The sequence below is a fragment of the Ciconia boyciana genome, chromosome 10 (genome assembly GCF_034638445.1).
Source record: "Ciconia boyciana chromosome 10, ASM3463844v1, whole genome shotgun sequence".
NCBI lineage: Eukaryota > Metazoa > Chordata > Aves > Ciconiiformes > Ciconiidae > Ciconia > Ciconia boyciana.
In genome coordinates this window covers 17,165,769-17,180,302 of record NC_132943.1, presented here as the reverse complement: position 1 = coordinate 17,180,302, position 14,534 = coordinate 17,165,769, and the positions used below count along the sequence as shown (strand labels likewise).

The following is a 14,534-nucleotide window of genomic DNA, read 5'->3' as shown; positions in this document are numbered from 1 at the left end:
TTATGTCAGTAGATATCAAGTCTATTCCTAGTTCTGATCCAACTGCTGTATGACCTCAGGCTAGTCACTTGGTTCATGTTGCTTACTCTCCCAAGCTTCATTTATTTTGTGTGTAAACACCTTTGGGAGGGGACTCTTACTGCATATTTGTACAGGTCTGGCACAACATCCTAATAAAAAAAAAATTATGAATAAGTATAAATAGAAAGCTGTCAGCAGAGATCTCTCTCATGGCTAGTATGCCTATCTCTCAGAAATCAGATGTATTTCAACTTCATAACACACATTCCTGAAACCTTGCAATATTAGCCAGACTCCTGGCTTTAAATAACTAACCAATTAATCTCCATCCCACCAGATCCATCAATGCTGCCACACTATATAGTTACCTATTAATTATTCAATAACTGGAATTTTGCACATTTTCTGTGTTTAAAAACACGTACTTCTTCCTAGCACTGTGTGAAGGACCCACATAAACTGTAAGGGAAACAGACTGCACAAGCTCTGCCAAACAGTATAAAGCAAACAAGCTGAAAAAATATACCTTTTTTCCCCAAGTCTGAAATAACAATAGAGGCGATTCGAAACAATAGCTGGTAAAACATTTACACCCACCATTTTACATACACATGTGCATAATTCCTCTCATGCCTAGGGCTTAAGAAATATATATTAAGTCTCATTGAGCTGCAGACATCTCACTGATGCCGAATGGAAAGCTTCACACAATTGCAACATTCTTAATCAGGTTCGTCAACTTCAATACCATTAAGCATCACAGCGTAGATAGCAATTACTTCTATTTCTGTACATCATGAATTTTAGTTCTTTAACATGTGTGCAATATAGTGAAGAGTTGCTGTGGGAACCACAGTTTTAGATGTACTGGTTTCTACGCATATAAAATCTCTACCATAATTATTCTGGATGTTGTTTTATCTTTTATTTTCCTAGCTTTAAGGAAAAAACATGCAGCTGCACTTAACTTGCTGCCAAAATACACTAAAACATACGATTTTATGAACTTACTGATTTGTAGGCCACAATCCTTATAGACAAATTAGAACCAATAGTGAGCTGGCAGGGCCAAGCCATAGGTCTTCTTTCTATTTTCTTAAACATCAAAAGACGCCCCAGGCTCTCTCTAAATGAAGGAATCGGGAAAACAGAAATGAACTCTGGTGAACTGTAATAAAATATTACAGACAATACACTCTCTTCAAGGAGATGCAGGAGTCCAATTGTTTCAGCTTAGACTGCATAAAGCACTAGAAAATAAACTGTATGAATAAGCTTGTCATTAACTATTGCTAGAAAAGAGAATGAAAAAAAGAGGTGGTACAGTAGATTATTCCCATCTCGAGCCTTTGTGATGGTGTGACATTAGGGCTTAAAGACAGTATGTTAGGGTCTTGTGATGAAACTACACAATTGCTTATTAACCACTTTACATTTATCTGTGCTCACCCAATTAGGGCATGTAGTTAGCTGAACAACCCAAATTAGAAAAGGCTTCTCTAAGTGGTTAAATGTTTTCTGCAGTTGAGGTGAAGAAATAAAGAATCCAGTTTCAATTAACAGGATTTTGTTTGTGTGGTAATTAACTTTTGACACCTTTTTTTAATACAGTACTAATGAACTCATTATTTTCAGGGCATTCGTTTAGAGTGAAACAAGTTACTTTGAATATTTCTAGCCTAAACAGCATATATGCAAGTTCATAAAACACAAAAAAAAGGAACTGTAATGATTTTATACTAGTGTTAGCGCAATTGCACAACTTTAAGCAATGGAGTCCAAAAATTAAAAATTGACATTAAAAGTGATTTATAATATATTATTGTGAAATCAAATAGGCTTGCATCCTAGAACAGCTTTCAGCTAATACAAACTGTATCAGCTCTTTTGCCACAAAATTCCAGTGCAGAGAAAGCACTCATAAAATTTTTTTATTGCATGATGAAGCAAAGATAAAACAGTGCTGACTTCACCTTTTTCACATGATGATAAAACCCAAAATCTACCTCTCTCTTGATTAAAGCTCTTGTCTGGCAGAAATTAAGATCAACTCCTAAAAACATCAGTACAGAATTCAACTTGGTATTCTACTTTTCAACTTTCTTAGGATAAGCAGGTTTTTTTTTAATTCTAACAGAAGCACAATGATAGGAGAAAATGCACTGGGATTTTTATAATGAGATAAACACTGTATTTCGTTGTTTGTTTTTTTTTTTCCTTGGGGAAAGGAAGGAAGGGAGGAAAAATTACTTTTGCTGGCAATAGAGACATCAATATAGGATTTTTAAAAATAACCTGTTACTACATCATTAAAACTACTGCAACACATACATTCAAGGATGAATGTGAAAATCAAATACCTAAGAGTCAAATGCCTAAAAATGTCATTTAAGCTCAATTTATTAACTCTATCCTTTAATTTCTTATATTTATGGAAGAAAAATGCTCCCTGTTATCAAAGACGACTCAGCCAATAAAACCCTAGTAAATGCACATTTAAACTTGTATTTTAAAAACATGTGTCTCCTCCTCTGCTCTCCAACCCCTTCCCCTGAAACCCAGAGGCAGCAGAAGTACCTCCTGTCCGACAATCAGAATATCAAACCCTAAAACAATACAAAAAAATTTTCCCACTTACCTTCCTGGCATGACTAAATTATTTTCACAAGAGTTGAAATATTTTTACCAGCAGGAATAATGAATATAGGAAAACAGAGAGTGTATCTGAGTTGGTAATTATCATGACAGATTTGCAAGGCTGACTTCTTAAAGCTTGATAAGCAACTTAACCGCATCTAAAACCTCACATATTCTTAAACAACTAAAGCTTTAATCTATTAGCCAAATGACTATTTATCCAAAGATTTTTGGATTTCCCCTAAAAGCTTGGCACAAAGACACTTATACAGTAGCAAGAGCCTGTGATTAAAAAAATATAAAGAAGGGGCCAAGCCACATAGTAGCTTCATGTATATGGATTATCCTAAAGGATTAACGGGCCCAGAAAGATACTGCTTTTCTATGCAGTCTTTTGATGCAATGACAAAGCCTGCTTTTTCCTAGAGACTCAGGCTGCTCTGTTGACTAGTATGGAATACATACACAGGGATACATGTTTCTTCGCTAATCCACACTAATGTTCAAATAACAGTTTAAATGGCTGCTGAGGTGCAAAGCAGATCAGTTGGGCAAGGTGAGGGAAGGAAATCGCACAAATAAAATTATGATTGCACGCAAACCTACAGGTACCTCATCTAAAAGTTACACTTGATAATCACATTACAGCTATGGTCTACTAAGTTTCCTGCAGAGCACATCATGTAAAAGATCACACTTCATAATTGTACCACAGAACTACTAAGACAATAAAATCAGTCTTTTATAAGGCGCATAGATGCATTTTGCTTGTTTCCCAACTGAGACAACACCTGTGTGTAAAAGTCTTGGATATATAAATAGCTAGAGTTTTTCAGAGACACACATATATTTTTATTCTTTCATTGGGGAAACATAAAGTGAAAAACCATCTTTCAATACTTGCATTAGGAATGCTGCTAAAAAAGTATATTGTTTGGCACAGTGGCACAGTAGTCTGTGATTAAAGAGCAGGATTCAACAAACGATATTACTCAAAACATTTGTGGGAGTTTGATAAACTAGTGAGCTAAAAAAGGTCTGAGACCAAGGAACAAAGGCTACCATTAAATGCAGTGTTCTACCTGCACTATGTCACAAATTCCAACTCTTTCCAAAACATGCTTTTGAAATCTCATTTATAGAAACATTCCCTCCAAAATCCACTAACACTAAAGATGGAAGAAAACTGATTTTTTTTCTTTAAACACAGATATAGAAAATTCATTTTCCACTGAAATCTGTAAGCTTTTCTACCTATTCTAAAGCCACTGAAGAAGCTGTTTGAAAGGGCCTGAGTGTACAATGAGTTATAAAATTCACTGACTTCAGTGAAACCGTAAGCCAAGTGACTGATTACTTAATTAATTTCATCTTTTGGGGAAGAAATCAGAAAGTAAATTTACAGTGTGATAAAGAGGATTAGCCAAGTTTACCTGAAAGTATAAATGTCTTCCAGCCCTTCTCCTTTGTCCAAAGTATGCATCAGTTTCTTCACCACATCAATGCCTTCCTTCTGTTGCTTAGTTAAAGTCTTTCTTGGAAAAGAGTTTTTGTGTATTTCAGAACATACACTGGCACTTGTATCTCCACCTCCATCATCAACATCCACTGGAAATGGCAGACTAAGAACACAAGCAGAAGCAGTTAGTTTGACTTTCTTCTTAATTAAAATAACCTACCAAAAACAAAACAAAAATTGTATCAGGATGAACAATTTCTATCTAGCTGCAGTCAGATGTATAAGAAGCCACATGGCTTGCAAAACATATGAAGTAGTATTTCAGGTCTACTTGGATTGGTAACACCTTGATCAGAGTGCCGCACCAATTCTGGGCATCATACATCAATAAAGATGTCCACATACGGGAAGCAATTAGGCAGTAAAGACGATGATGATTAGAAAACAAGATCTATGAAAAATACTGAACAAAATAAAGCCCGTAGAGAAGGGAGTCAGAGGGTAAGACAGTCTTAAATATAAAAAGCTGTTGCAGACAGGAAGGGAACAATCGGTTTTTCATATTCAGCCTGCACTCAAATTACATCATGGAGTCAGGTCAGATATTAAAAAATCTGATAAAGGCATTTCAAACCATAATCTCTAAAACCAACTGCCTGAGGAGATAGAAGAGTCTCCACATGGAAATCTTTATAAAAAGATTAGACAAACACCGCTCAGCAATGACATGCATACAACTGACCCAGTCTGAAGTAGAGGATTGCTCTAGATGACTTGTTAAAGGCCATTTGAGGCCTGTGATTTTGTATTGGCTCTAAATGCCAGCAAACAGGACTTTCTCAGCAGTGGGGCTATTAGGTATTTCTGGAATAAATGTTACTCTGAGATTTTAATAGCTTACAACACTAGGTGAATTTCTGACTGAAGATGACACATTTTCCTGCACTTCAAGAATCAGATTTAAAAATTTAGCCAGGGGTTATAGATAAAATGATTTTGCTGTTCTTCAAAATATAACAGAGTTAACTAAGTATAATAACCACAGAAGAGAGATGTGTAAGATCCTCTACTCTGTGCCCATGACGATGAGTGCAGATTTTTCAAATCTTTCATCTGATCCAATTTTGAATGAACCACATGATACGTTTTACCACATTTCCACAAAGTAAAATAATTTTAGCATTGTATTAAGTTTTCAAAAAAGCAGCCTACAGATCTCTACCTTACTTTCACCTCATTAGTCCTCACTAAACTTATCTGTGGAGCAACATACAATAAGCAGAGTTAACAATATGCACTACAGTGTCACATACAGCAGAATTAAAGATCAAACTTCAGCAAAGGGTTTGGTACCTTTTTAGGAAGCAGCATCCACTGACAAAGAGGAACTGTATTTTAAAGCTGTTATGAGAGCAAAAAGCTTCAAACCTCTGATGCATAAAAGTTAGATTACTTTCATTATACAGTGCTTAGAGACTCCTGTGATGAGAACTGTGTAATACCCAAAGCTACACAGTGCTTAACATCTGCTTGGCACTTGATAACAGGGAGGAAAACAACTATCTGCCACAAGTTACAACCTAATCAATAAACAGGGCACGAGAGATGGAAGCATGCGTTATAACAAAAGGACAAGGTTTAGCAAGAAATTATTTTTAAACCAGTATTCTGACTATGTTACATTTGTACATGTATTTCTCAAAGCATCATTTGCTTGTGCGGCTGGGAGACAGGGTGTAAATCTGCAGTTGATGCTATGACAGCAACATTTCCCTAGTGCTTCCATTAGCTATGGGGCTCTTCCTTTGCTACATTACAGACAAAGAAGATGTAAAGATGTATCAGAAATCTCACAGAATAAAACTTCAACGTTAACTTGTGGTGGTAGTATCTGTGCTAGTCCACATAGCAAACTACAGGTATGGAGACAAGGTAGCAGGGGCTAAATACCAGGTCTCTGAAAGATGTAACTCTGGCTGGCAGCACGTACTCAGGTTCATGGTATTGTGTTTCCAGTGCCGACAATAGCTCAAATAACCTAGAAGGGGAATGTCAAGGCATGATGCAAGCATACCTTCTTTTGCTGTGTAGACAGAACCTGAGAGCAGTCTGGCATTTTTACATTCAGCCTCTCCCAAGCACAGGCAAAAAAGAATTTTTCTGTGGAGGATCAGCCCATGATTTTCAGTCACGCTTTCCTACCTAACCCCTCTGTTATCTTGCAGGTGGGTCCGCAAATGGCTTTAATGAATTTATCAAGTTCACAACATTGCTCCTTGCAGAATGCTGGCTGTAGGTGAAGTAAATATTAAAATGGTCAGAAGTAAAACTGTGGCTTTAACTTTCTCCTGTGAAATTATTTGTTATAAGCAGCAAACGTTAACATTCACACAAAGTTTTGCTTTTAAATAAACTCCTACTAGAAGGCCCATAGCTTCCTATGTTACCATCAAGCGCAACAACTAATACAGATCTCAGCACCACCATTGATTCTTCAGATCAATGCCTATACGTATACCAAGAGAGCCAAAGGATTCCTGTCGTAACATGTAAGACATCGTTTACATTTTCCACTTACATTTTCCAAGCCCGTCACTGTGAGTATAACCCTTCTCTTCAGACTTGCTTTTCTACTGACACCAGAATCAGGCTATAAACATCTGCAACACTACCTCGTTATTTCTTCCCAGTAACTCCCTTACCTGAAAGGATCTAGGCTGTTGCTGTGACAAAACCACTGCTTCTGAGCCTATTTCTGGCTCATTGCTTCACAATTCTCTGCTTATATAGATTTTTTTGTCTCCCGTTTTAGAGTTTGGCTCTAAGCTATAAGCTTAACTGGAGAAGAAGCCATCATCTTAACGTGTATTTGCACATCACTTAATCAAGGGGACTTGGTTCATAACCAGAATTCATGGCATGTGTAATTGATATAAGTACTTATAACAATCATATTACATACTGGGACACCTCTATAGAAACAATACAGCAACAGATCACCAGCTCCTTCAAGATCCTTATTAAGAAAGAATAATTTCCTTTTTAAAATGGCATAGTGTATAACAGCTACTTCCATACTTACAAAAACTGAAGTGAAATTCCCGTTTTCTTCAAGTTAGCAATGATAATTTCCAGCTGATCGTCACTGACAGGACTACTAAGGTCTGTAAACAGTTCAATGTGTCTCTTCTCATATTTCTTTCCTCTTAAAGTACAAAAAGAACATTTACATATATCAGAAATATCTAGAAGGCCTTTTTCTAATTCTTTCCTTACAAAACTGAAGCTTTACCAAAGTAATACACTTGTAAAAAAAAAATTAAACAAATGTATTTGGTAGAAGTTGTTCTATCATTGCTCATATTATTTATGGTAAGTTTTTATCTTTATATGATTCCCCCTACTCACTCCTACCTCCTAAAATTGAGGACTCTAGCCCTGTGACTGTATAAATCACTAACTACATCTAAATGAATGGAATTCTGCCAATTTTCAACAATGTGGATAAAATGCTAATAAAATATGTTAGGTTGTTTATTGATTATACTGGATATTTCCTTTGCAGCTGTAAGTCTGTCCTTGTGAAAATGGAAAATGTATTTTAAATTACTGTCACTGGCGGGGGTTCCATTTTAGTAAGCTAATTCAGTAGATTCATTGGATAAGATGGACTTAAAGCCTACTTAATATGCTAAGAAATAGTAACAATAAACATCAGAAAGTTCTGCGAGTTACAGAACAAAATTCAGTTAAACTGATATAGTTTTTATCTGGATATTCAAGCATAAGGGTGATTTTCTTGAAGTTTTACCCAACAGTATTTTCTCAACTGAAGGTAAACTCCATATCAAAGGGTTTGGTGCATACAAGCAACTCACCCACGAGATAACAAAAGCAGTTGCTCCATAGGTATTCAAGGTTATACTGCCATAAATACAGTGATTTTAATTCACAGCTCAGTTTTAATCGTTAAATTGATACAGCTCTCCATGCCAATTAGACTTTAATCATAAAAATACAAATTGCATCACTAAGTTGACTCCTCTGCATTCACAATTAGATCATATAATCTTTTTAACAACATGTTCAATCTCTGTTTTGAGAGGAAGTAAGGCTATCTTCCTTTCCCTAGACCATCAGTCCCCACTGAGTGTTAAACAGTCACATTTCCAGTTGTCCATTCATTGACAACTTTGTAACACTTGTGCCAACATTTTCTTTCAGCTTAAACAGTGTTTTTTCCTACTGCACGTTTATCTCCCACACCCTGCATATTTACAAACAGCCACCTTATCTCCCAACAGCCTTTAAGTTGCTAGGCTGAACAAACTCACCTTTCTAGTTTTTCTTTTTTTCTTTGTAAGATATGCCATCACCCTTATAAATTTGGTAGCCCTTTTCTATGCATTTTAGCATATGAAATAAAGTTTTTTGAAAACAGATCACAAGAAATGTGACACTAAGTGAAGTCTTGTGCCTTGTATAACGGCATTAATATTCTCATGAATCTACTGCAAAGTTCTCAGTTGCATCAGAAAGCTCTTAGATTGTCTGGAGAAGCTAGATGTCTCCTGGGGATTCTTCAGGGACAGAATCCTGTAGTGTGTTGCTTGTTTTTAATTTTTTTTTTTTAATTCCATATTTACACAATACTGGAAATGTAATACCGACAAGAAATCAGATCAGCTCCAAAGTGCAAGGTCAGAATTCTGTAAAAGGCTTTGGGTTACATACTTACATTGTTTCCTTCTGAAGCAAGTCCATACACACAATAATTGCATCCAGAACTAAGCGAATTTAAGAAAAATCTCATCTAGAACATGAATCATGTCACAAAAGTGTTTTTCCTATGAAACAATCTTCTGTTTTCACCCCCTCCTAAACACTGACAAACATGCATTTCAGTTAACAAGCAAACAATTTTTTGAGACAAGTATTTTTCAAATATCTATCATGCAAGAGGTTCCTATACAACTTGTCTGTTTTATGGTCTTGTGTCTTCCCCATTTATCTGATGGAACAGTAAAAAGACTGCTCCAGGGCCCAATCTTTTAAGTGTCAATAAGGAAGCTCAAGTCCAATGAAAGACCAATCTAATCTTTGCAATGTTACTTTGAATCCACAAACAAAATTTACTTGTACTTTCAATACATGATACCATTTTCTCATGCAGGTTTTCCTTCAAAACATCTGCATCTGGCAATCTCTTGATAGTTTCTTCCTCACCACAATTTTCATTGGGAACATATTTTTTATCACTGCGCACAAACCTGCCCACCTGTTGAAGAAGGAACATGACTCTGCTTCTGCTAAGATATAGCAGACTGGCTGCACACTTCTCTGAAACAGCTCTGACAGTCTGAATAGAGCTCACAACAATCATTTTATGGCCAGAAAGAGGGAAGACAACACGGGAAGTTGAACAGTATGCAAATGAAACACACAAGGGGACACTATAGAGATCACCTTCTTTTAAAACTCTTCACCTTATGCAACCAACAACAGAATACATTCAAATATGAGCAACATTCAAACCAGGAAGTGACATTTGGCAATGCTAGAAATACTTTATATAGAAATCAATCTGATAAACCTCTATTCTGCTTTGTCTGGCCTCTGGTATTTCTGATGACATTTCATAAATAATATTTTTATTTGATGAAAAAGTATAAACCAAGTTTTGCAACACTATTTTTAAAAACACATGTCTTATTTGAGGCCTAAAATTATATTACTGCTATCTTTGTTCTCTTTAATTAACAGAACACTTCATAAAAGCAACAATTGCCTAAGGCCAAGACTCCACCTGCTAGCCTAAAAGAATGCCAAAAAGCAGCTCAACTTACAACCACAAATTAGCTGAACTCTGATAGTAGTTACAGCTTCGGAGGCAAAACCGAGCCCATTTCACAACACTAACTTCCTGTCTCCTATGTAGCTGAATCAGTTCAAGAAGTGCTCTACAACGAAAGGATACAGTCTGCTTGTTCAGAGCCTGGACTAATCACATCTTGAATGTCTTCCAGCAGATCAAAATCTGGTAGCATTAGTGACCTATGTACAGTAATGTTTTGGTATTGATCCCCACTGGCAAGGTCATTCCTAGTACCATCTGTGCCAAACAAAACTACAGCGACTTCATCTTTACTCTCAGCAAAAACCTGGAGACAGAGAAAATACAAAACAGGTATAAAAACACAAGTAGATTCATACACAACTACGTTAGGCAGACTCAAGCAAGCTGAACTAATTTTGAAACAATGTCAAGTACAGTGGATTTACTTTTTCTTACTTTTTCAGTGCTATCCTACTAAAATGTAATCTTACAGAGAATTCACTAATTTAGATATAATTAAACTAACAGACTGATATGAGGATATCTGGGATAAAACAAGTAAAATTGGCTGACTCAGTCCTTGAAATGAGTCTTCAGTATGGTAAATCTTAAGAAGGTTGAAACATTTTAGAGAAAGAGTACTTTTTTCCCCTAAAAGTTTCTACTGCCCTAAAGAAAAAAAGTGACCAATCCAACTGCCACATCTCCACAAAAGTACAGTTGAAACAGAGGTCACTATTACTCCTACATAAAAACAGACTAATTCTTACTCATTTCTCATTTATTTCAATTATTAGTAAATGAGGAAAATATTTCACAGATGTCACTGCTTCTTCTCCTTTTTTTAACAGTTTTTTATCACATATAAAGTCACACATACCTTTCGCTGCACGAACTTTGCCATAACCTCCTTGGCTTGTTCAAGTGAAGACTCCTCACCAGAGGCAGAATTGCTCATTGTAAAGCCTACATCCAGGCACAGCACTATGGCCGCCTAGAAAGGAAATACAATACTGAATAAGAATGTAAAAGAGCCAATATGAGCATAATTACTTAAAAGGGTTAGTTCAGATCCTTAAACATACAAAACCTAAAAATCAAACTACATCACTATTGGTTTCTTTTACAGTAACTGTTAATATGAGACAACGGTGGAAGACAGAACCAGTACAACTACACTGAACTGGGAATCATTTAATCCTGTACCATGTTCCAGGCATCTCAGTGGAAAAGATAAAAAATCCTATGTTACACAATAATCTGTCAAGAGGGGCAATTTCTATTCAACCCCACAAACATATTAGGGATTTAACAGCTCTTCTACCCTAGGAAATAAAACAGAGATATTTCAGTTGACAATTACCAGCACAACAGATACAGTATATCCACACAATACAAGGTGGAGATACAAGCTCGTTCCCTAAACCCCACAGCTACATCCACCCCTCACAGTAGCCCATAACAGCTGCAGACCACTGTTTGGTCTAACCCAAGAAGATAAGAATGGCTGCACTCCTATGGCTTCCAGGGAGAGACAGAACATTTGTTGCTGCTGGCGGTGTCTCTGCAGTGAGCACCGGTGCCTGAAGCGCGCAGCGATGCTCCTAATGCCTCAGAAGGATGAATTCCAATTTCAACTTAGGGGCTTAAATCCCACAAGCTAGCATATGTGTTTCTATTTCTGATCACTGCTTTAACTGATCTATATAGAACAGTGCCTAAGTCTTCCCCTTAATTGATTCATAAACTAGCATACAAATAAAATAAAATTGCATCTTGTGACTTCTCTTGTTCAACATTTATTAATAATGAATATTACCTGCAGTGTATTGCCCATTCAACCGGTTTTGCTAAGTTCCTCCAAAGTTCTTCCACGGACTCTACTTACCTTGATTAACCTAAGTAATTTTACCATCCAGCTGAATGAAGCTACAAGAGGAAATCAGCAAAATTACGCCCTGCATCTCCAAGGACACTGACAAAAGGCCATCTTAAATTTATTGTCACTGATTAAACTAAGGTTCTTTAAATATACACCAAAATCTTGCCTGGTGGACAGCCAGTAGCTTAAATTACACTGCATACAAAAAAGTATTGTTTGCCAAAACACAGGAAAGTTAGGTATTACCTAGTTTAGAGCCAGTCACCTTGTTTTAAAATAAAAAATATACCCAGTTCTCTAAGTCGTGAAGCTGCCGGAAGGATGTGGGCAATAAATTAGAAAATTGCGAATCAGGCAACACGAGATGCATAGTCTGCTTTTGCAAAACAAAAGGGATGAACAGAAAGAAAAGGTGTTGGTCTAAGCCCTTTTGCATATGACCATGCAAATAACAAGTATCTTTTTAAGCATCAACCAAAAGAACCTGATTCTTTTTGTCGCCCAAATAGATATTTCTTAACATCAAGTTTATAGGAATAATTTGCCCAGATTAGCTGTCTAATGCTCTGTATTAGCAGCTCTCAAACTATTTTCTTACCCTCCTCCTTTTTCCAAAATATATTGTGTACTTCCCCTGTCATTTTAATAAGCACTGGTTTAACTCCCCGCATCCTCCCAGGACAAGGGGAAAAAAAGAAAGAAGAATTAGCAACAGGACTCCACAAGACATCCAGCAGGTTATACTCTGTCTCAGCACTCTATTCCTCACTCTGCCTTCACTGGAGGCCAGGAATTAATGCCTTTGAGGCAGCTACATCTGCAAAAGCTTAGAGTGGAATACAGGCAGTAACTAGGGCTGCGCTAGGTTCTCACAAGAGCCTTGTTACTGCTCACCTACCAGACTGAGGAATTACTCTACCAGCTTCACTAACTTGTGCTTGTTGCTGTCCTGCCACAAGACACACCATGTCTGTCAGCTGACTTAATCCTGTTGTCCAAAACAGGTAAAACGCTCTTCACAGCTGGCAAGACGACAGCAAAGAAACTGAGCAGGTGCAGAAGCAAAGAGCTGCTGTTTTGCTTGAGAGAAAATGATCAAGTATCAAGTGCTAACATGCTCTTCTGGAAAGCAGCAAACTCCAAGCTTGGTGCCTATTCAGTTACGTGGAATCCTCCTTCAGGAAGAGGGCAGGTCTCTCTTTTGGTAATCCTCATCTATATGTCTCTTCATCTGTTATTAACCTCTGTGCGTCTCACCTATGAGCATCCAGTACTGCCATTTTCAGGTGCAGTATACTAAGCTATGCTTTCAAGATACTCAGCATGTGTGACTGTAGGACAACATTGCCACACCTGAGCTCACATCAATCTGCTTTGCTCAAGTACTGATAAGGATGAAAACCAAACGAGCCTGCCTTTATCTCTAACCTCTCAGTGCTGAAGCTAGTTATAAGCTGAGAGATATGGCTACAGCAGCACTTTAGCCTGCAGCACAGGCTGTGTTTAACAGATACAGAGCCTGTGTTTAACAGATACTAAACTGCCCTGTATCAGAAGAGAGCTTAACACAGCTCTTTCACTAACAGGATTCCTTAAACATAACAGGCAAACAAACTGCATTTTCAACAGGGCAAAACCATTTCTACTATTATTTTAGCAAGAGCAATGGCAATTACTACTGTGGTAGCTGCACTGCACTCAAAATCGCAGCTGCTCCCGAGAGAGGAATACCGAAGTCCCTTTGAATTAGACAGCTTTGTACCAGCAGCAACTCGGAGGTGGGCACAGGGAGAGTTACTCGGTTTCAGAGACGGGTTTTGCAGCCCTGGCTGTTGTGCCGTTTGCTACCAATACCGAAGTCAGCTCACTGAAAGCAAGCGGGCCGGTTCCGTCCCACGCTGACTGCGGTACAGACAAGCCGCCTAACGGCAGCAAGGCCAGCGCCCTCAGCCTGGCAGAGGCGGACACGCTCAGCTCACGGAAAGGCGCTACCGGAGCCACCCCGAGGCGCCGCCAGAAGCTCCCCACGGCGAGCGCGGGATCCGCAAACGCCCACCGCCACAAGCGGCCGCTACCGGCCAAAGCCTCACCAGCGCTCGCGTTACCGGCGGGCAACGCTGCTGCCGCTACCGGCCAAAGCCTCACCAGCGCTCGCGTTACAGGCGGGCAACGCTGCTGCCGCTACCGGCCAAAGCCTCACCAGCGCTCGCGTTACAGGCGGGCAACGGCAGCTCCGGCCCGCAGAGGAGGGACCCGTTGTCACGGCGGGGCCCAAGCGGGCAGCACCCCCTCCACGACACCCCCACACCTGGCCGGGGGGGGGGGGGAGGACGGGACGGGGACGGCGACGGCGGACCAAGTGGTGGAGGGTGCCCAAAGGCTGTCAGGATACTGGAAGACACCCCCCCCCCCCGTACCTTGCCGCTGCACGCCATCTCCCTCGTTCCGCGCCGCGGTGCGCCGCGCTCAGCGCTCCGGCCGGCGACGCACTTTGTCCGCTCCCCGTCCCCCCGGGAACACGGCGGCGGCGCCTCGCGTTCCGCGGAGGGGGGGGGCAGCGCCACCCAGCGGCGGGCGGCGGCGAGGGCGGGACCGAGACAAAGGGCGGGCGAGGGGAGGGGCACTGAGGGGACCGGCGGTAACGGGAGGGGCCTGTCCTGGCACTGCCCCGTCACCGGGCTCCAGCAGCGGGGAGGGGG

The 14,534-nt window shown here is 39.3% G+C and overlaps 1 protein-coding gene across 1 annotated transcript in view; it reads right to left on the bottom strand.

The window, feature by feature from the left end:
* The window catches only part of XRCC5 (X-ray repair cross complementing 5), a 52,673-nt gene extending 38,388 nt beyond the window's left edge, over positions 1-14,285 (bottom strand). Inside the window, exons 1-7 of the mRNA XM_072874640.1 lie at positions 14,253-14,285; positions 10,834-10,947; positions 10,095-10,278; positions 8,856-8,904; positions 7,200-7,322; positions 4,092-4,280; positions 1,033-1,147 (exon numbers count right to left, since the gene is read on the bottom strand). Coding sequence (XP_072730741.1) covers positions 1,033-1,147; positions 4,092-4,280; positions 7,200-7,322; positions 8,856-8,904; positions 10,095-10,278; positions 10,834-10,947; positions 14,253-14,270 — 792 coding nt within the window. The 5' untranslated portion in view covers positions 14,271-14,285. The remainder of the gene's footprint in view (positions 1-1,032; positions 1,148-4,091; positions 4,281-7,199; positions 7,323-8,855; positions 8,905-10,094; positions 10,279-10,833; positions 10,948-14,252) is intronic.
* Between the last annotated feature and the right edge of the window lie 249 nt (positions 14,286-14,534).